This window comes from Pseudophryne corroboree, chromosome 3 (genome assembly GCF_028390025.1).
Source record: "Pseudophryne corroboree isolate aPseCor3 chromosome 3, aPseCor3.hap2, whole genome shotgun sequence".
Taxonomy (NCBI): Eukaryota; Metazoa; Chordata; class Amphibia; order Anura; family Myobatrachidae; genus Pseudophryne; species Pseudophryne corroboree.
Window position 1 is genome coordinate 772,095,976 of NC_086446.1, and position 22,841 is coordinate 772,118,816.

General features: G+C 46.0%; 1 protein-coding gene across 1 annotated transcript in view; it reads right to left on the reverse strand.

Moving 5' to 3' along the window:
• Positions 1-947: 947 nt before the first annotated feature.
• Positions 948-22,841, reverse strand: part of AICDA (activation induced cytidine deaminase) — a 40,169-nt gene continuing 18,275 nt past the window's right edge. Inside the window, exons 3-5 of the mRNA XM_063963326.1 lie at positions 6,700-7,121; positions 6,312-6,427; positions 948-2,244 (exon numbers count right to left, since the gene is read on the reverse strand). Coding sequence (XP_063819396.1) covers positions 2,191-2,244; positions 6,312-6,427; positions 6,700-7,121 — 592 coding nt within the window. The 3' untranslated portion in view covers positions 948-2,190. The remainder of the gene's footprint in view (positions 2,245-6,311; positions 6,428-6,699; positions 7,122-22,841) is intronic.

The following is a 22,841-nucleotide window of genomic DNA, read 5'->3' on the forward strand; positions in this document are numbered from 1 at the left end:
GGTTTATCACTTCCTTATGCCTTCTCCAGGTTAATACATCTGCCCCAGTGTCTGCTCTGTAAAGCGCCTGGTTACAGGGAGGTGTGGTATGTTAGATAGAATAGACTTAGGTCGACAGTGTCTAGGTCGACCACTATTGGTCGCCAGTAAGTAGGTCGACATTGTTTCTAGGTCGACAGGGACTCTAGGTCGACATGTATTAGGTCGACATGAAAAAAGATCGACATGAGTTTTTTTGCATTTTTTGGGTGTCGTTTTCTTTGAAGAGTGACGGGGAACCCCAATTAGTGCACCGTATACCCTCGCTGCGCTCTGCACAGGTTACCGTTCCCAATTGTAGTCCACGTGGATTGTACAGTATGAAAAAGTTTAAAAAATTGAAAGAAAGAAAATGTGAAAAACTTATGTCGACCTTTTGTCATGTCGACCTAGTACGTGTCGACCTAAAGTCCCTGTCGACCTAGAGTTCCTGTAGACCTACTTACTGTCGAGCAATAGTGGTCGACCTAGACACTGTCAACCTAGAGACCGGATCCCGTTACAGGGCTCCGCCATAGGTGTCCTGCATTGCTGTTACATCATGCTTCACCCCCTTTGTCTTCCTAATCTATTGATCGGTAGATGGTCGGTCCATGGCGGCTAAATAATGCAATTCTTCTCCAGCAGGGCTTCTAACTGAAGCTGTGCACAGCCTAGTGATTGGGGTAAAGGAGACATTGACCTGTCCGTATTATTTATGTGCTGAATGTAGTTCACATAACTATACTGTATGAACATCCAGTCCCAGAAGACAATGAGAGACAATCGGCTGACAGTGCCATTTATTAATATCTGGCTGCTGTACAATGAGTGATCCTCTAGGACAGGCCTGGCCAACCTGTGGCTCTCCAGATGTTGTGAAACTACACATCCCAGCATACTCTGCTGCAGATTTAGCAAGGCCTAAAAGTAATAATGTGTCAGGGCATGCTGGGATTTGTAGTTTCTCAACAGCTGGAGAGCCACCGGTTGGCCAGGCCTACTCTAGGACAAAAACTAGAGATTGTGAAAGAAGCAGAGAATATAGAGCAGAGAGAGGAAAACATGGCATGGTTCCAAAGAGCAAACTCTACAGAAAGAGGTATGTAACAATGTAACACTTTGGGCGGAATTCTATTGATTACTGCGCCCTAGCTCAGCTGAAATGCAGCCATCGCGCCCGAATGGAGCTACAATTGAATAGCTCCGTTTGGGCACCATCTAGTGGCTGTCGGCGGAAAAGCAATTGAATTCCACCCTTAATGCTAAAATGTAGTTATAAATAGCTATGTACAAGTATCAGTGCTATGTTTTTTTCTAAGGGGTTTGAAACTGGACTTTATACTTTTCATTGTGCAAGCGGTCTATTGCAAGTCGCATATGGTGTGTTTATCCAGCGTTGCTTCATTTTGCATCTGGTCTCAGTGTTGAGGACAGGGCTGCCAAGAGAAATCCTGGGCCCCGGTACAACAACTTCCTGCCCCCCCCCCCTCCCTGGAGGGGGTGTGACCACAGCATGCTGGGGGCATGGCCACACCTCTTTGAGGGTGTGTCTAGCACATGAGAAGCACCCACTCACAGGTGCATGGCATGCCTCCCAGCCAGGGCAGTAGAGAGCCTGGCTGGGCCTAGTACTTTTAAGGGGGCATGGCCTAATTACAGGAGGTGTGGACCTAGGCTCTCATTGGGACCTTCTATCAGACCTTGGCCCAGGTAATTTGTACCCTCTCCCCCCCCTCTCTTGGCGCCACTGGTTGAGGAATATGGTACAAGACCTGGTCCAGTTTCTTTCTTGGTTTGCATGGAGATTTAAGTTCCAAGCAAGTTGATTCTGCAACTGGATTCAATCTGAATTAATTTGTTGTGTTGAATTTTAACGTAGATTTCTGATTCTGGAATCGATCAAGTTGCATTTTTGTTTAATTTTCTGCGGCCTGTGATTCTCGTCTCTTCTGTTGGTCACAGACTTGGACTACAGCTGTAGACACTTGGTCTACACTTGTTTGGTGTTAGCAATTTGGATCTGGGTCCAGGTTTTGTTTTGCTATCAGTTCTGATTATGGATCCTGTTTTAGATCTACTAAAACTTGTTGAGTTCTTGTTTGTTCTTAGGTTGCTTCCCGGATTGTTACCCCCTCCAAATTCTTGTTTGGATTTTGCAGCATCGTGTCTTCAGAGTCCCAGAAGGTCAAAGGCTTCATGCAAGTCTTCCATGTCGTATGGGGGCTGTAAATAAAGGACGAGAGATAATGGAGTGATGGGTGATAACATGAGCAAGATGGGGAAAGAATTTGGTAGATGGAAAGTTTACTAAGCAGCAAGAAAACATTGCAGGAATTACACTACTAATTCAAATTCCATAGACCAAGCAATAATCAATTTTCACAATACAAATTGATTTAAGCAGCTGATTTCCACAACAGAAATTACTTTTCACAAAATTCACCATAGGAGGAAATATCTTATACGCCCTTTTCACATTAAAATTTTCATTCCGAGGGAATTACATTGGTTGACGGTCAATAGGGCAACCCCATATGATCAACATGGAAAAGCTCGACTGGGCCATTAGGTCGACAGATATAAGGGAGACACCTGAAAAGGTTGATAGGTACAAAACGTCAACACATGAAAATGACGACATGAAAACTGGTTGACCCAAAAAATGTTGTCGTTGTTTACGTTTTTTCATCAAGCCATATGGAACCATAATTAGTGTACCGCGTCCCCTCGCATGACTCACTTAATTCGCCATGCTTCCGACAGGTTACTGTTCCCAATCTTAGTCCATGTGGATGGTAAAGTTTGAAAAAGTTTAAAACGATTACAAAAAACATAAAAACTTGTGTCGACCATACAGATGTGTCCTCTTACATCTTTGCTCCATGCGCTACAAGTCACGTTACACATAACGCGTGAGTTCTGTGTGATTTGGTAGTGCCTAACATCTCTTTTTTGCGTTTTTTTTCCTGCAAAAATGCCTCTTAAAGGCAAAGTAATGTAATAGGACGCGCAAGCAACTTCTGTTGAGTAAAATGATATGCAGCATGCCTATGGCCCTCATTCCGAGTTGTTCGCTCGCAAGCTGCTTTTAGCAGCATTGCACACGCTAAGCCGCCGCCTACTGGGAGTGAATCTTAGCTTAGCAAAATTGCGAACGAAAGATTCTCAAAATTGCGATTAGAAATTTCTAAGCAGTTTCTGAGTAGCTCGATACTTACTCTGCCACTGCGATCAGTTCAGTCAGTTTCGTTCCTGGTTTGACGTCTCAAACACACCCAGCGTTCGCCCAGACACTCCCCCGTTTCTCCAGACACTCCCGCGTTTTTCCCAGAAACAGCAGCGTTTTTTCACACACACCCATAAAACGGCCAGTTTCCGCCCAGAAACACCCACTTCCTGTCAATCACACTCCGATCACCAGAACGAAGGAAAAACCTTGTAATGCCGCGAGTAAAATACCAAACTTCTTAGCAAATTTACTTGGCGCAGTCGCAGTGCGAACATTGCGCATGCGCAATTAGCAGAAAATCGCTGCGATGTGAAGAAAATTACCGAGCGAACAACTCGGAATGAGGGCCTATATTCTGTGTGTGACTGTATCTGCATACAAAATGCTGCGACTGTATTTGCATACAAAATGCTATGCTACAGTGTTTTCCTAGCAAAATAGATGCAGATAGAGGCGCAATTACGCACCGAATATAGGCATGCTGCATATCATTTTACTCAGCAGAAACTGCTTGTGCATCATATTACATTACTTTGTTTTTCAGACGCATTTGCACTGAAAAAATAGACAAAAATGACGTTTGACGCAACCGAGTCCCGTCACGGCATGGCGCGAGTTCAAGGGCTGTTTAGCGTGACTGCAGCAAGGATATAAAAAGACACATCTGTATGCGTGTTGACCATTGTCACATCAGCCGTTTCAACCTGTCGTCCTTTTGTAGCTGTCAACCATAGGCACTGTTGACCTTTTACCTTTTGAGTATGTTGACCTAATGCATGTCGACCTATTAATTGTCAAATTAGGGTCGACCTATCATCCGGGTACCACTTGGGTCATTTGTCATCACTAGTTTTGGAACACAGTTTGATTATAAGAGACATAGGTGCACTGGCCATAGGAGTCACCAGGAGTTTACCTGGTTAAGGCTGGACCAATGACATTGAGGCACCACCTGAGGTTCCACCCCTGAGGAGCAAAATATTTCTTTATGGAACGTGGATCACTGGTAAGATCTTCCCTCCTATCCTTATTGGGTGAATATATTAATACAGTGTGGTGGCTAGTAGAGGACATTAATGTTATATTAGGGCTTGTTGAGGGAAGTGATTAATGTTATGGTTGGTATTTATTAATGGTGCAGTTATCAATGTTATGTGGGGTTGCTGGGGGCTATAGTATCCGGTCTTTAGGTTGACAACACTAATGTAGCCCATACACTTATACAATCCTTCGATTTCGATCGCATCTGTGCGATCAATCGCATGATTGTATGCGCATATTGAGCACCATGCGACGCGATGCGTGGACACGCCAGACAAATATCGCGTCGCAAGATAGTAAGTGCTGTACTTAATATTTATCGCATCGCAGTGCGATTGCATGTGTTTTTAGAAACGCGTGATATATCGCACTGCGATGTACGATGGGCACCAGCCAAAAGCGGCCTGAGGCCGCTCCCACTCGGCGGTGACGTGCCCATCACGTGATTACCATGCAATCTTTCGCTTGATCGTATGGTAATCACTTTGGCAGTTCAGGTGCGATGTCCCGCGATGTCGCGTCGCTGGGCATCACACAAGTGTACGGGCACCATTAGGTCGACACTCATTATGTCGACCATTATTGGTTGATATGGATTAGTTTGACATGGTCATTAGGTTGACATAGTCACGAGGTTGACATGGCAAAGGTCGACACATGAAGATGTCGACGTGAGTTTTTCAAAAATGTTTATTTTTTTTTAGCTTTTTCATACTTTATGATCCACATGGACTACGATTGGGAATAGTAACCTGTTCGGAGCACAGCGGAGTGAGGCACTTTGCCCGAAGCATGGCGAGCGAAGCGAGCCATACGAGGGGACACGGTGCACTAATTGGGGTTTTCCCGGTAACTTTACTAAGAAATCGACACCATTTTTTTTTTAAACTCATGTCGACCTATTTCAGGTGTCGACCTAGTCACTGTCGATCAGTAGTGGTCAACCTAAAGCGCCTTGAGTCCTATTGGAGAAAGAGCGCTATATAAATACAATTATTATTATTAACCTAATAACTGTCGACCTAGTTACTGTTGACCCAACAATGCACACCAGGGGCTATTACATATTACATATTAAGTACTGAGGATAATGTGGGTGGTATTGATGTAATATAGGGCTGGTGGATAGGGAAATAAGACCAGTCATTGAATCTGAAGAACATCCATTTCATTTTGAGGTTTGTTGGGGGAGAAAATGGCATATTTTAGTAAAATGTGAATTTGATTAATTTAATGTTATAGCTAATTAGTGGGCTGAAGGCTTATTTATTAAATATCAGGGCTATTAATTTAATGCTGTCACCGGTTGGGTGTAATAGAGGTAATTAGTAAATGTAAATGCTATCACTTTAATGTTGGGCGGATACGGTCGTTAGGTCGACACAACTTAGGTCGACAGTCATTAGGTCGACCACTGAAGGTCGACGTGGTCATTAGGTCGACATGTACTAGGTCGACAGGTCAAAAGGTCAACATGCGTTTTTCCCTTTTTCCCCCATTTTTTGGACTTTTTCATAGTTGACGATCCACGTGGACTACAGTTGGGAACGGTAACCTGTGCCGAGCGCAGCGGTAGCAGAGCGAGGCACCTTGCCTGAAGCATGGCGAGTGAGGCGAGGGGACATGGTGCACTAATTGGGGTTTCCCGTCACTTTGCGAAGAAAATGACACCAAAAAAAGTCCAAAAACCTATGTCGACCTTTTGACCTGTCGACCTATTGCCCCATGTCAGCATTCCATGGTCGACCTAATTACTGTTGACCTAAGTTGAGTGGACCCAACGACCCATACCCCAAATTAGTAGAAGGCCTAATTATTAGACATGGTTGCTATTGATTTATTGTCAGACCGGTTATGGAGAGATTCTAGAGTGTTCATCTGTTTATCAGATTTCCAGAAGGGAAATTATATTGATCTCTTTCCAAAAGGGACGGCACCATTTTATATTCCCAATTATGTTGGGATTAGAGGTATGTTGCCACGGCTTGTTCATATTTATATATCTTTGTCCTTGGCTTACCTCTAATATACGCCTCAGTTTTCTAGACAGTCGCACTGAGTTCTCATGCAGTCCGTCCCAAGCCTCAAATCTTCGCTCACGAGTCTCCACAAAAGTGTTCCAGCAATAGAAATAATCTGGGCGTAAAAGAATAATAATAAGGCATAACAGGCACAATGGGGCAGATTTATTAAGCCTGGAGAAGTGATAAAGCAGTGATAAGTGCAAGGTGATAACGCACCAGCCAATCAGCTCCTACCTGTCAATGTACATATTGGAGCTGATTGGCTGGTGCGTTATCACCTTGCACTTATCCTACTTTATCACCCTTCCAGGCTTAATACATCTGCCCCATGAGAGGCAAGCGCACAACCAGTGGCTCTTTAAATGCATCTTTCTGACCCCTTACCTTTGTAACTCATGACCCCCAGTCGCGCTCCTGCTTTCTGCAGCCTCCGCAGACCCTCTGGCTCCGCGTTACGCTCCTCGCAAAAGTAAAGTCTGGCTGTGAAGATGCGGAGGCTAAGGTTGGGATGGTTAAGCAGGAAGTCGGCAGTGCGCCGGGAACAGTCGCAGCAGGGGCTCCATGAGCTGAACCAGGTGATGCGGAACGCTCTGTTCGGGTCATGCCCCAGCCAGATAGACAGGTAGCGTAGGAACAGGATCTCAGCGTGGCATCCGCTTTTATTGCGCAGGTAGCCAAAGTCCATGGCGTAGGAGACGGAGCTGTACCGCCGCTTGACGATGTAACACAGGTAGGTCTCATGCCGACCCCGCGCCCAACGCATGTTCTTGTAGTGGTACAGGAACTTATTACGCTTCAGTAGGAGGCTAGGGGGAATATAAATGTAACAACAGGTTATAATCAAGCATTGAGGAACAATGGGGGGAGGGGTGCGTGTGTGCATGTGTGCGTGTGTGCGTGTGTGTGTGTGTGTGTGTGATTGTGTAGATTGATACAGTACTAGATTGCAGGCTTATAGTGTTTACATCATACGTGGGGGTCTGTTTATTAATATTTGCACCCTTTATCATTGCATGTTACTGCTGAGCTGTGGTCTCCTCCCCCTCGCCAGAAGCTTTATGATTTCAGGCAATATGGGGGTCATTCAGAGATGGACGCAGGTCGTTGCATACTTAGCAAGATCTGCGCCCATCTCCACACCTGCTGGGGGCATGCTCAGCATGTGCGGTGCCGCCTCACGATACTTGCGGACGCATCGATATAAGGTTGACCCCTGCCAGCACAGCCTGGATGCACTGGCAGGCGGTCCATCTCCGTCACCCCCCCATTTTGCCCAACGGGTGTGGTATGGAAGGTAGATAGTAACTATGTCGACCACTATTGGTCGACAGTAACTAGGTCGACAGGTTCTCTGGGTCGACATGGTCTAGGTCGACAGGTCAAAAGGTCGACATAAGTTTTTAATATTATTTTTTTTAGTCGTTTTCTTTGTACAGTGACCGGGAACCCCAATTAGTGCACCGCGTCCCCTCGCATGGCTTGCGACAAGGCGCCTCACTCCACTACCGCTGCGCTCGGCACAGGTTACTGTTCCCAATTGTAGTCCACGTGCATCGTTAAGTATGAAAAGGTTAAAAAAAAAGAAAAAAATCGTGAAAAACTTATGTCGACCTTTTGACATGTCGACCTAGAAACCCTGTTGACCTAGTTACTGTCGACCAAGAGTGTTCGACCTAGATAGTGTCGACCTAGTTACTGTCGACCTAGAGACCGGATCCCTCGGCCAACACGCCCCGGCAACGCGCAACGTCTTCACCTGAATGCCCACCTCTGTCAATCACCTTGCGGGGCGCAAGGTGTAGGGTTGCGCACAAGCACCGCGGCCGGTGCGCATGCGCAGACCCCCTGAATGCAGCTGCTGCATACAGACGCGCGGCTGCATTTGGCTCTGAATGAGGGCCTATGTGCGGGGCCAACGGCGTAGCTACCATAGGTGCAGGGAGTGCAGCTGCTATGGGGCCAGAGCTGAGAGGGGCCACCTTCCCTGTCACAGTTACATGTGTTATATACAAGGTGTAGCTACCATAGGTGCAGGGAGTGCAGCTGCTATGGGGCCAGAGCTGAGAGGGGCCACCTTCCCTGTCACAGTTACATGTGTTATATACAGGGCGTAGCTACCATAGGTGCAGGGCGTGCGGATGCTATGGGGCCCAGAGCTGAGAGGGGCCACCTTCCCTGTCACAGTTACATGTGTTATATACAGGGTGTAGTTACCATAGGTGCAGGGAGTGCAGATGCTATGGGGCCCAGAGCTGAGAGGGGCCACCTTCCCTGTCACAGTTACATGTGTTATATACAGGGTGTAGCTACCATAGGTGCAGGGAGTGCAGCTGCTATGGGGCCCAGAGCTGAGAGGGGCCACCTTCCCTGTCACAGTTACATGTGTTATATACAGGGTGTAGCTACCATAGGTGCAGGGAGTGCAGATGCTATGGGGCCCAGAGCTGAGAGGGGCCACCTTCCCTGTCACAGTTACATGTGTTATATACAGGGTGTAGTTACCATAGGTGCAGGGAGTGCAGCTGCTATGGGGCCCAGAGCTGAGAGGGGCCCACCTTCCCTGTCACAGTTACATATGTTATATACAAGGGTGTAGCTACCATAGGTGCAGGGAGTGCAGCTGCTATGGGGCCCAGAGCTGAGAGGGGCCCACCTTCCCTGTCACAGTTACATATGTTATATACAGGGTGTAGCTACCATAGGTGCAGGGAGTACAGCTGCTATGGGGCCCAGAGCTGAGAGGGGCCACCTTCCCTGTCACAGTTACATGTGTTATATACAGGGGTGTAGCTACCATAGGTGCAGGCAGTGCAGCTGCTATGGGGCCCAGAGCTGAGAGGGGCCACCTTCCCTGTCACAGTTACATATGTTATATACAGGGTGTAGCTACCATAGGTGCAGGGAGTGCAGCTGCTATGGGGCCCAGAGCTGAGAGGGGCCACCTTCCCTGTCACAGTTACATATGTTATATACAAGGGTGTAGCTACCATAGGTGCTGGGAGTGCAGCTGCTATGGGGCCCAGAGCTGAGAGGGGCCACCTTCCCTGTCACAGTTACATGTGTTATATATAAGGATGCAGTTACCATAGGTGCAGGGAGTGCAGCTGCTATGGGGCCCAGAGCTGAGAGGGGCCACCTTTCCTGTCACAGTTACATGTGTTATATACATTTTTCGCCATTGGGTGGTACATAGAGGTCCTTTCAAACGTTTTCCTTGGGGCCTGCAATATATCTAGGTATTCCCCTGGACCCGCTCATTGCAGTGTGGTATAAAATTAACTGGAGGGCATTATGATGTTATATAATATGAACCGGGGCACTGTAATGAGGCACAATATGAACGGGGAGCACTATATATCATAATGTGAATTGGGGGTACTGTGCGGCATAATGTGTACTGGCAGCTCTGAAATGTGACATAGGGGGAACTTAAACACTACTGCGATTCATAAAAGAAACTAGGGCACTACTATGGGGCATCACATTAGATAAGTCTCTACTATGGTTCAGAGAATGAACTAGGGCACTATTATAGGGCATAAAATAACAACTACTGCAGAGAAGTGTCTCTAGAAGCCTTGGGGTGGGGGCCCCTTCAATTTTCTGGCTACTCCCCTGTGCGGGGCCACACAAGTGCATTGAGAATTGGCCCATAGGGTATCTTGTGAAGCATCATAGGTCCCCCATTGAAGGGTATTGGTTAACAGCAAAGGTTTGGTGAATTGAGAATACACTGCAGTCCCCATAGCAGGCTCTGGGGATGGGAAACGCAACAAAAATAACCGACTACAAGTTTACCTACTCACTGCTGGAGTCTACTGCGCATGCGCAGATCTCTGGAAACATGGCGCCCGCCATGATCCGGAGACCAATTTGGCTACTGCGCATGCGTGGCAGCCATTTTGGTGTCAATTTCCACTGCGACCGCAGCGCCCGACGTTGGACTCTGGAAAGGTAAGTATTAAAATGGGTACGGTGTGGGCCCCCCCTGGATTCAGAGGCCCATGTGCACCGCACACATTGCACCCATTATAGAAATGCCAATCGGGTGGCACTAGCGCCCCCCCAGGGAAGTGGGTATGTCTCCCGCATGGCGCTCACCCCCCGCCGCACTCCACCGCTCGCCACATATCACGGTCACAGTGGCATCTCATCACAAGGAAGGGGGCGGGGTGATGATGCGATTCATGTTAAATCGCGTCAGCGTAGCCCCGCCTCCCGCTTTACAATGTCGGTTATTTGGGCATTGTAATGCGGGGGCGGGGCTACGATGATGCGATTACGTCCCCATGCCCCGTACCACCTCATCTACGCCTCCGTACATCTTCCTCCACACCCCCTCCTATGTGATCAGGCTCCTCCCTCCTGGAGGGAGGAGCCACTATGTAGGCTTGTATGCCTTACTGATAGACTTATTTATTTATAAAGCATATCCTTCCTATATATCATGGGCAATCAGGATGTGGAATTCCCTGCCAGGGAAGGTGGTAATGGCGGACTCTGTAATTGGATTTAAAAAAGGAATGGATACATTTCTGAATGAAAAAGCTATCCAAGGTTATAGGGGGTAATTCCAAGTTGATCGCAGCAGGAATTTTGTTAGCAGTTGGGCAGAACCATGGAGGTCATTCCGAGTTGTTCGCTCGCAAGGCGATTTTAGCAGAGTTGCTCACGCTAAGCCGCCTCCTACTGGGAGTGAATCTTAGCATCTTAAAATTGCGAACGAAGTAATCGCAATATTGCGATTACACACCTCGTAGCAGTTTCTGAGTAGCTTCAGACTTACTCGGCATCTGCGATCAGTTCAGTGCTTGTCGTTCCTGGTTTGACGTCACAAACACACCCAGCGTTCGCCCAGACACTCCTCTGTTTCTCCGGCCACTCCTGCGTTTTTTCCGGAAACGGTAGCGTTTTTTCCCACACGCCCATAAAACGGCCTGTTTCCGCCCAGTAACACCCATTTCCTGTCAATCACATTACAATCGCCAGAACGATGAAAAAGCCGTGAGTAAAATTACTAAGTGCATAGCAAATTTACTTGGCGCAGTCACAGTGCGGACATTGCGCATGCACATTAAGCGGAAAATCGCTGCGATGCGAAGATTTTTACCGAGCGAACAACTCGGAATGAGGGCCCATGTGCATTGCAGGGGAGGCAGATATAACATGTGCAGAGAGAGTTAGATTTGGGTGGGTTATAGTGTGTGTGCAGGGTAAATACTGGCTGCTTTATTTTTACACTGCAAATTAGATTTCAGTTTGAATACACCCCACCCAAATCTAACTCTCTCTGCACATGTTACATCTGCCTCCCCTGCAGTGCACATGGTTTTGCCCAACTGCTAACAAAATTCCTGCTGCGATCAACTTGGAACTACCCCCATAATACTTAAAATATCAACGTGGTTAATCCGGGGGTAACATGAGTTATAGTAGCTAACTAGTCATAAAACATTATTCAGCAAGTATGTAGAATCATCACAACTTAAAACAGGTTGAACACGATGGGCAATTTGCCTCTATTCAACCTCAAATACTATGTTACTATATGCTGTACAGTTAGGATTAGGAAGACATATATACAGTATATGGGGTCCGGCTCTCGGATAACATAGACAGCGGGTGGTGCGGCACTCCAAACGTCGGGTGAATCAGAGGCAGTAGAGAGTCATGTGAAAGACAACGTTTCAATGCCCTTTAATTTAGCATTTTCATCAGGTATTTTCCGTGTATAATACTTACTATATAAGCAGGCATCCAGTGCAAACAGCAGATCATTTCTAATCATAATGTATAAGTGCTGAATTCATTTGCATATATGCAAATGCCCACTACACAGAATTTGGACTGAAAATGGGAGGGGCAAAACAACCACCAATTTGAAACGGTTTTCAGCTGAAAATTAGCATCACTTGGATATGTACTATGGCCCTCATTCCGAGTTGATCGCTAGCTGCCGTTGTTCGCGCATGCGTATGGTCCGCAGTGTGCACGCGCAAAGTACTTTCACACAAAACTATGCAGTTTCACACAAGGTCGAGCGGCGCTTTTCTGTCGCTCTGTTGATCGGTGAGTGATTGACAGGAAGTGGGTGTTTCTGGGTGGTATCTGAGCGTTTTCCGGGAGTGTGCTAAAAAAACGCAGGCGTGCCTGGGAAAACGGGGGAGTGGCTGGCCGAACGCAGGGCGTGTTTGTGACGTCAAAGCAGGAACTAAACGGACTGAGGTGATCGCAAGGTAGAAGTAGGCCTGGAGCTACTCAGAAACTGCATGAAAAATTTCACGAGCAGTTCTGACAACTTTTCGTTCGCACTTCTGCTATGATACACTCCCAGAGGGCGGCGGCCTAGCGTGTGCAATGCTGCTAAAAGCAGCTAGCGAGCGAACAACTAGATTGTAGTTTGGACACGCCCCCTTCCAACTCTAAATATATCTGCACATGTTACATCTACCTCACCTGCAGTGCAGCATGTAGGTATAAAGGTATAAAGTTACTTGTTTGTTTTTATTTTCTTCCCTACACTAGTAATATAATAATAATAATAATAATAATTAATAATAATCACCACGTATATACATCAATTCAGTGATGCAGTATAATTTGCACCCGACAGGAACCAAACTTTAATATAGACTATTAGGGCAAGTACCATTTAGAGCATGGGTCTTCAACCTGCGGCCCTCCAGCAGCTGTGGAACTACACATCCCAGCATGCCCTGCCACAGTTTTACTATTAAGGCTTGCTAAAACTGATACAGGTCATGCTGGGATCTGTAGTTCCACAGCAGCTGGAGGACCGCAGGTTGAAGATCCATGATTTAGAGCAATGTGCCAACGCAGTGTCCAGCTGCTCATTTTGCCATTTAACACAGCAGCATTGCTAAGTTGCTGCACACCTCTAGGGGGAGCAAGAGACAATTAGCAGTGTTGCTGGTCCAGAAGTGAATTTGCCAGACCGTACCAGAGCCACTTAGTGGCCAGTGCTCTGAGCTAAATTCCCGCACTTTAGCACAATTCCATTACCTTCAAAGTTGAGTCATTATATTGGTAGTATCATTGTCTTACCTGGTCCCATTCCGCAGTCAGTCTATGCGTACATTTCGGCACACATTACAAATAGTTCCACTTACAAAAAAGTTTTAAAAACTGAGTTAATAATCTTTCCATTGGCCACCAGAGGTCACCAACCTGATGTCTCTATTTCTGTTGACAACATGACAAGAAACCTACTCCTTCAGCTCACTGCCTAGGTGTCATCCTTATGACTGTCCTTTGTTCCCCGCAAACCAATCTTTACCCCAATCTTCTTATATGCATCATAGAAATATCTCCAGAATACTGTCTGCACTTATCTTTAGTTCATCGGGGGTCATTCCGAGTTGTTCGCTCGGTAATTTTCTTCGCATCGCAGCGTTTTTCCGCTAACTGCGCATGCGCAATGTTCCCACTGCGACTGCGCCAAGTAAATTTGCTATGCAGTTAGGATTTTTACTCACGGCATTACGAGGTTTTTTCTTCGTTCTGGTGATCGTAATGTGATTGACAGGAAGTGGGTGTTTCTGGGCGGAAACAGGCCGTTTTATGGGAGTGTGTGAAAAAACGCTACCGTTTCTGGGAAAAACGCGGGAGTGGCTGGAGAAACGGGGGAGTGTCTGGGCGAACGCTGGGTGTGTTTGTGACGTCAAACCAGGAACGACAAGCACTGAACTGATCGCAGATGCAGAGTAAGTCTCGAGCTACTCAGAAACTGCTAAGAGAAGTCTTTTCGCAATATTGCGAATCTTTCGTTCGCAATTTTGAGAAGCTAAGATTCACACCCAGTAGGCGGCGGCTTAGCGTGTGCAAAGCTGCTAAAAGCAGCTTGCGAGCGAACAACTCGGAATGACCCCCATAATCTCATGTTGGTTATTGCAGTTCTCTTCCCCTAATCAATACTTTCACACCTTCAATCCATTCTGAAGGCAGCGACTGAACATTTCCGCATGGAACATTGTGCTGCTGGTCCACTCTCTCACTCTCTGCATCGGTTACTTGTACTTTACAGAATGCGTTCTAAGAAGCAGGTGAAAATGTTCTATTAACGTATTCCATTAATAAAACTGCACCAGCATATAGATCTTCTCTTGTCTCAAATGATCCCCTAACTTCACCCCTCTGCATTGCCCAACCTGAGTTTCTCATCCACACTTACCTGCTCCCATTCCCACTCACAGGATTATTTTTGGGTTGAACCCACCGCTCGTAGAACAAGTCTTTCCTCTAACCTGCAAACCTTCAGGCACTCTGGTGGTCATTCCGAGTTGATCGCTAACTGCATTTGTTCGCTGTGCAGCGATGAGGCAAAAAAAACTGCACTTCTGCGCATGCGTATGCTGCGCAATGCGCACGCGCGAAGTACTATTACAACGAACAATATTGTTTCACACAGGGTCTAGCGAAGCTTTTCAGTCGCACTGCTGACCGCAGAGTGATTGACATGAAGTGGGCGTTTCTGGGCGTCAACTGACCGTTTTCAGGGAGTGTTCGAAAAAACGCAGGCGTGCCAGGAAAAACGCAGGCGTGGCTGGGCGAACGCTGGGCGTGTTTGTGACGTCAAAACAGGAACTGAACAGTCTGCAGTCATCGCAAGCGCTGAGTAGGTATTGAGCTACTCTAAAACTGCACAAAAAAACTTTGCCGCTGCTCTGCGATCCTTTCGTTCGCACTTCTGCTAAGCTAAAATACACTCCCAGTGGGAGGCGGCATAGCGTGTGCACGGCTGCTAAAAACTGCTAGCGAGCGAACAACTCGGAATGACCACCTCTATTCACACACCTTATAATTCCAAAACCTACCTGGGGTATTTAACATTATTGCCACCCTTCTACACAGTTCACACAAAACTTACGTGTACTTCTATACTCAGACAACCTACTTACCACCTAACCAACCTTACTGTCTGACAGGTTCACACAGACTCACCAAGCGCTTTCTCCCATTCAAATAAGGTAGGACCTCTTACATCAGACTGATTTTACAGTAGATTGCAAGCTTGTGGGCTGGGACCTCTTATCTCCTTGCCTATTCCTCAGTAAGGGTTGGGTACGGGGTCCCGGCACTTACCATACCAGTGGTCAGAAGATGGACGGCAGTGTGTGATGGTCAGGATCTCGAAACCCGGTGTGTAAGTATATTGACCCTCTCCCCCTACTTCCATAACCCTAACCCTCCCTACCTGCAGCCCAATGCTAATTGTCCCCCTTTAGTACCTAACCCTTACCGTACCTCCTTAGTGCCTAACCCTCCATTCTTAGGGGTATATTTACTAAAATGTGGGTTTTTAGAAGTGGTGATGTCGCCCATAGCAACCAATCAGAATCTACTTCACATTTATCTAGCACCTTCTAGAAGATAATAGCTCAAGTCTACTTGGTTGCTATGGCCAACATCTCTACTTCTAAAAACTCGCACTTTAGTAAATATATCCCGTAGTGCCTAATTCAAGGTAATTCCTGTCAACATCAATCACATTGATAAATCCCGTGGTCTGGAACTCCCAGTGCAAAAATATTAAATTCAAGTAAATTAATCGGATGCGGCTTCCTGACAGATTCTGACACTAGAATTAATTATGAATGAAACATCCAAAGTGTTTTCACTGTGAAGAGAACGTTGCGGTATGTAAATGATTGGCTGTTTTGATTCTGTGTATCGATGTTTTGTTTTTCTCATGCATCGGGCTTCAAAAACATTCTCACATTGGTACAGATACAGTATAGATAATAAAAAGGCAATATTATAATAATAATAATAATAATAATAATAATAACAATAATAATAATAATAAAAAATATAGCTATAGTAACTTTTTGTTTTTCTTTTGTTTCATTTCTTTCCTTTACAGAAAATCAATAAAAAAATACCTTATTCAAAAAAATAGCTATAGTAAGGAAATATTGTAGTAAGAAATGCAATATAAACTATACCACAAAATGTGTAATAAAAATAGACACACCTAAGACTATAGAACATTTCAAACATGTAAAAGAAACGACAGAACCAAGAGACATTACAGCTAGACTATATAGATGATACCCTGCACTTTGTACAGATTATTTGGTAAATTCCTATTGCAGTTTCTGCAATTCACTGATAAACATTCACTGTGATATGGCAGGAGACGCCAATCAAATGTAGCACCGATACTGCTTATTCCTTATGTGACTAATATATATATATATATATATATATAAAAATAAATACACATCACGCATACTGTATATAAATATTAACAACCTCCTCGTCTCTTGCGATCACTGAAGCATAAAGCGTAATAAAGCTTCGGTATGAGTCATTAACAAAATGAGAAAAGTTAAACTTCTGTAATATTTGTAAATTGTGTTACTGTTCACACTGTGACGTTTTACTACATCGCAGAACAATGAGTAAGAACAGGAGACAGAAAGGGACAGACACTCAGAGTGATACCAGGGGAGGGTCTCACCTGTCCATTACTGGAGCTTCTCACCGCGTATCTGAGTCACAGCGGCACTTCCAGCATCATATAAATACCCCCTGTTACGTCACCTTCCCCCCCCCCCCCCTCGCGTCCTGATCAACGGTCAATAACATTCAAATCTGCTCATAGAGCATCCTAGAACCTGTTTACTCTGCACTCAGTTCCTCCTCCCTAATAGCATCTTTTCACGTCAGGGTGACATTGTTAAATTATACTCACTTCATTTACCAAGTGCACATGGGGCCCCATCCAAATGCCGTTGGAGAAGCGCCGATATTCAGTATTTTGGGCACGGACTGGACCTGTACTGCGCATGTGCAATACGTGTTTGCAATGTCGGTCTGATGCCGCTTTGGGGGCGGTGATAATCTCCATCTCTCCAAACAGATGCGTGTTGCCACCGTTACAAGGGAGGGATGAGGCAGGATCTCCGTCAGAGGACACAACCTGATTATTATGCATTTGGCGACCGCACATGCATCTACGGCGCACTGGGCATGTACCACGATGGTCTCGCAATGGCGGTCACAGAGAGGATTTATTTGCATAGTGATTGACCGTCAGGGACCGTTTGTGGGAAATATAGGGGATTGACACCAAAATTGCAGGCATGTTGCGATCATTTTCGGGGCATGTCTCCCATACACAATTGCAATAGTTCCTGCGTCTCACTTCCTGCGGCCATGCTGCGCCACCATAGGGCTCCTCCGACGTCTGGTAATTGTCTGATCTGTGGCCAACGCTGCTTGATTGTGTGCGGCCGCTGGGACTCGCAAAGCCGCTGTTGGGCATCTCAGTACAAATGCAAGTGGCTGCGGTATTTGCACATTTTGTCAGCGTTGCAATTAGCTTTTCATGGCATTATTGCCATTTTTTTTTTTAACCTTTAAAGGGTTTTAAATATTTTTTTCATTTTTTTAAAATTCTTTTTTGAACTCCCGCTATATACATTACAGTACTTTATTTGTCTTTAACAAGACAACTGGCTCTTTTTAACACTCTATATACATAAAGCTCCTGCAGGGACACCCATATAAACCTACTAGCAGTCCAGAGCACACGTTCTAGGGCAATCTGCTCAGCTACAGTACAGTTCCGAAACCATACTGTGATCCCATAAGTCAGAACACTCTCTACTATACTTCGATAAAACCTAACTAACGTGTTCATACTCAGGCAGACAGCCTTAAGTCTCCTTAAAAAGAAAAGGCGCTGTTTTCTTGATCAAAAAGGTGCAATTTAAGAACCATGTTAAGTCACTAGCACTATACATGCCCAAAAATTTTAATGAATCCAACTCCTCAATAGACCTACCATCTAGGAGTACAGGAAGTAACGGTCTTCTACTGCCTAGTCTAAAATCAGTTACCAACTCCTTAGTTTGGTCGTATTTAGGAGCAAACTATTTTTTTTACTACATTCTAATAATTTAAAAACCTCATGCCTATAAGTTTCCTCATCATTATTACTTATCAGACCAACAACAGCCGTATCATCAGCAAATTCACCACCTTAGCAAATTCAGAAGCTGAAAAACAGTCATGCGTAAATAAGGAATATAATAATGGGCCCCGGACGCACCCCTGTGGTATACCAGTTTTTACCTGAACCTCACTAGACACAAATTTACCTAACTTAAGCACTTGAGGCCTGTCAGTCAAAAAATGTAAGATCCATATATATTCCTAAGCAATAGGTGCACTGAGTTGCAATTTGGAGATATGAGATGCATGCAAATCTCCACTTCACACACACCTCTAGGCCTGGTAAAAGTAAAGGAGGCAGAGTTAGAATATTACTGCCCCAGTCTGAACACATATACAGTTATATCACAGGTTCCATCACCTACATTCACATAAGTTAAAGTTATTCTGTCAGGATTTACACCTCAGACTTTACTGCCTGGCTCCCTCACCTCCTATTCTCTGACATTGCCACCAACATTATGGGTGATTTCAACATCGCTATTGACAGTCCATGAACTCCCCATGCCTTCAAACTACTCTAACCTCCTCTCCTGGCCTCTGCCAATGGACTGAATCCTCTACTCGTCAGGAGGGCCACTGCCATGATCTTGTATTCACCAGACTACACTCAATTTCTGAATTCACTAACACTCCTCTCCCTCTCTCAGGTCACAACCTCCTTATCACCTGCATACTTTTCATCATTACTTCAAACTCTATGTCACTGAAGTCCTCCAATACTCCTCAAACCCGCAGATACTGAATATTAACAGCATTTTCAAGAACTTTCCAACCCTCTGCAACTGCTCTCAACCTATTTTTGTATTTTCTCCTGAGACGGCTGAATCACACCTGAACCAGACTCCAGAAATTGCTGTTGATGAAGTGGCTCCAGCTACCCATCACACACCACGTAGGCCTAGATGTCAACTGTTGCATTATAAATGAACAAGACACTTACAAAAACTCTCAAGTTGAACGTTAGTGGTGTAAATTAGAGATGAGCGGGTTCGGTTCCTCGGAATCCGAACCCGCCCGAACTTCATGTTTTTTTTCACGGGTCCGAGCGACTCGGATCTTCCCGCCTTGCTCGGTTAACCCGAGCGCGCCCGAACGTCATCATGACGCTGTCGGATTCTCGCGAGGCTCGGATTCTATCGCGAGACTCGGATTCTATATAAGGAGCCGCGCGTCGCCGCCATTTTCACACGTGCATTGAGATTGATAGGGAGAGGACGTGGCTGGCGTCCTCTCCATTTAGATTAGAAGAGAGAGAGTGAGATTGATTTTAAACAGAGACACTTGATTTACTGGAGCTTAGGAGTACTGTAGAGAGTGCAGAGTTTAGTAGTGACTGACCACAGTGACTACCAGACAGTGCAGTTTTATTTAATATAATCCGTTCTCTGCCTGAAAAAAACGATACACAGTGACTCAGTCACATACCATATCTGTGTGCACTGCTCAGCCCAGTGTGCTGCATCATCTATGTATATATCTGACTGTGCTCACACAGCTTATAATTGTGGGGGAGACTGGGGAGCACTGCAGTGCCAGTTATAGGTTATAGCAGGAGCCAGGAGTACATATTATTAAAATTAAACAGTGCACACTTTTGCTGCAGGAGTGCCACTGCCAGTGTGACTGACCAGTGACCTGACCACACTGACCACCAGTATAGTTAGTAGTATACTATATTGTGATTGCCTGAAAAAGTTAAACACTCGTCGTGTGACTTGTGTGGTGTTTTTTTTTTTATTCTATAAAAAACTCATTCTGCTGACAGACAGTGTCCAGCAGGTCCGTCATTATATAATATATACCTGTCCGGCTGCAGTAGTGATATATATATATTTTTTATATCATTATTTATCATCCAGTCGCAGCAGACACAGTACGGTAGTTCACGGCTGTAGCTACCTCTGTGTCGGCACTCGGCAGTCCATCCATAATTGTATACCACCTACCCGTGTTTTCTCTATCGTCCTAGTGGATGCTGGGGTTCCTGAAAGGACCATGGGGAAATAGCGGCTCCGCAGGAGACAGGGCACAAAAAGTAAAGCTTTAGGATCAGGTGGTGTGCACTGGCTCCTCCCCCTATGACCCTCCTCCAAGCCTCAGTTAGATTTTTGTGCCCGGCCGAGAAGGGTGCAATCTAGGTGGCTCTCCTAAAGAGCTGCTTAGAAAAGTTTAGCTTAGGTTTTTTATTTTACAGTGAGTCCTGCTGGCAACAGGATCACTGCAACGAGGGACTTAGGGGAGAAGAAGTGAACTCACCTGCGTGCAGGATGGATTGGCTTCTTTGGCTACTGGACATTAGCTCCAGAGGGACGATCACAGGTACAGCCTGGATGGTCACCGGAGCCTCGCCGCCGGCCCCCTTGCAGATGCTGAAACGAGAAGAGGTCCAGAATCGGCGGCAGAAGACTCCTCAGTCTTCTTAAGGTAGCGCACAGCACTGCAGCTGTGCGCCATTTCCTCTCAGCACACTTCACACGGCAGTCACTGAGGGTGCAGGGCGCTGGGAGGGGGGCGCCCTGGGAGGCAAATGAAAACCTTTTTTGGCTAAAAATACCTCACATATAGCCTCCGGGGGCTATATGGAGATATTTAACCCCTGCCAGAATCCATTAAAGAGCGGCAGACGAGCCCGCCGAAAAAGGGGCGGGGCCTATCTCCTCAGCACACAGCGCCATTTTCCCTCACAGAAAGGCTGGAGGGAAGGCTCCCAGGCTCTCCCCTGCACTGCACTACAGAAACAGGGTTAAAACAGAGAGGGGGGGCACTAATTTGGCGTTAGAAATATATAAAAGATGCTATAAGGGAAAACACTTATATAAGGTTGTCCCTATATAATTATAGCGTTTTTGGTGTGTGCTGGCAAACTCTCCCTCTGTCTCTCCAAAGGGCTAGTGGGTCCTGTCCTCTATCAGAGCATTCCCTGTGTGTGTGCTGTGTGTCGGTACGTGTGTGTCGACATGTATGAGGACGATGTTGGTGAGGAGGCGGAGCAATTGCCTGTAATGGTGATGTCACTCTCTAGGGAGTCGACACCGGAATGGATGGCTTATTTAGGGAATTACGTGATAATGTCAACACGCTGCAAGGTCGGTTGACGACATGAGACGGCCGACAAACAATTAGTACCGGTCCAGACGTCTCAGAAACACCGTCAGGGGTTTTAAAACGCCCGTTTACTTTAGTTGGTCGACACAGACACAGACACGGACACTGAATCCAGTGTCGACGGTGAATAAACAAACGTATTCCTTATTAGGGCCACACGTTAAGGGCAATGAAGGAGGTGTTACATATTTCTGATACTACAAGTACCACAAAAGAGGGTATTATGTGGGATGTGAAAAAACTACCGTAGTTTTTCCTGAATCAGATAAATTAAATGAAGTGTGTGATGATGCGTGGGTTCCCCCCGATAGAAAATTATGGGCGGTATACCCTTTCCCGCCAGAAGTTAGGGCGCGTTGGGAAACACCCCTTAGGGTGGATAAGGCGCTCACACGCTTATCAAAACAAGTGGCGGTACCGTCTATAGATAGGGCCGTCCTCAAGGAGCCAGCTGACAGGAGGCTGGAAAATATCATAAAAAGTATATACACACATACTGGTGTTATACTGCGACCAGCGATCGCCTCAGCCTGGATGTGCAGAGCTGGGGTGGCTTGGTCGGATTCCCTGACTAAAAATATTGATACCCTTGACAGGGACAGTATTTTATTGACTATAGAGCATTTAAAGGATGCATTTTCTATATATGCGAGATGCACAGAGGGATATTTGCACTCTGGCATCAAGAGTAAGTGCGATGTCCATATCTGCCAGAAGATGTTTATGGACACGACAGTGGTCAGGTGATGCAGATTCCAAACGGCACAAAGGTGTATTGCCGTATAAAGGAAGAGGAGTTATTTGGGGTCGGTCCATCGGACCTGGTGGCCACGGCAACTGCTGGAAAATCCACCGTTTTTACCCTAAGTCACATCTCTGCAGAAAAAGACACCGTCTTTTCAGCCTCAGTCCTTTCGTCCCTATAAGAGTCATATCTGCCCAGGGATAGAGGAAAGGGAAGAAGACTGCAGCAGGCAGCCCATTCCCAGGAACAGAAGCGTTCCACCGCTTCTGCCAAGCTCTCAGCATGACGCTGGGACCGTACAGGACCCCTGGATCCTACATGTAGTATCCCAGGGGTACAGATTGGAATGTCGAGACGTTTCCCCTTCGCAGGCTACTGAAGTCTGGTTTACCAAGGTCTCCCTCCGACAAGGAGGCAGTATGGGAAACAATTCACAAGCTGTATTCCCAGCAGGTGATAATCAAATTACCCCTCCTACAACAAGAAAAGGGGTATTATTCCACATTATATTGTGGTACTGAAGCCAGAAGGCTAGGTGAGACCTATTCTAAATCTAAAAAAATTTGAACACTTACAAAGGTTCAAATCAAGATGGAGTCACTCAGAGCAGTGATAACGAACCAGGAAGAAGGGGACTATATAGTGTCCCGAGACATCAGGGATGCTTACCTCCATGTCCAAAATTTGCCCT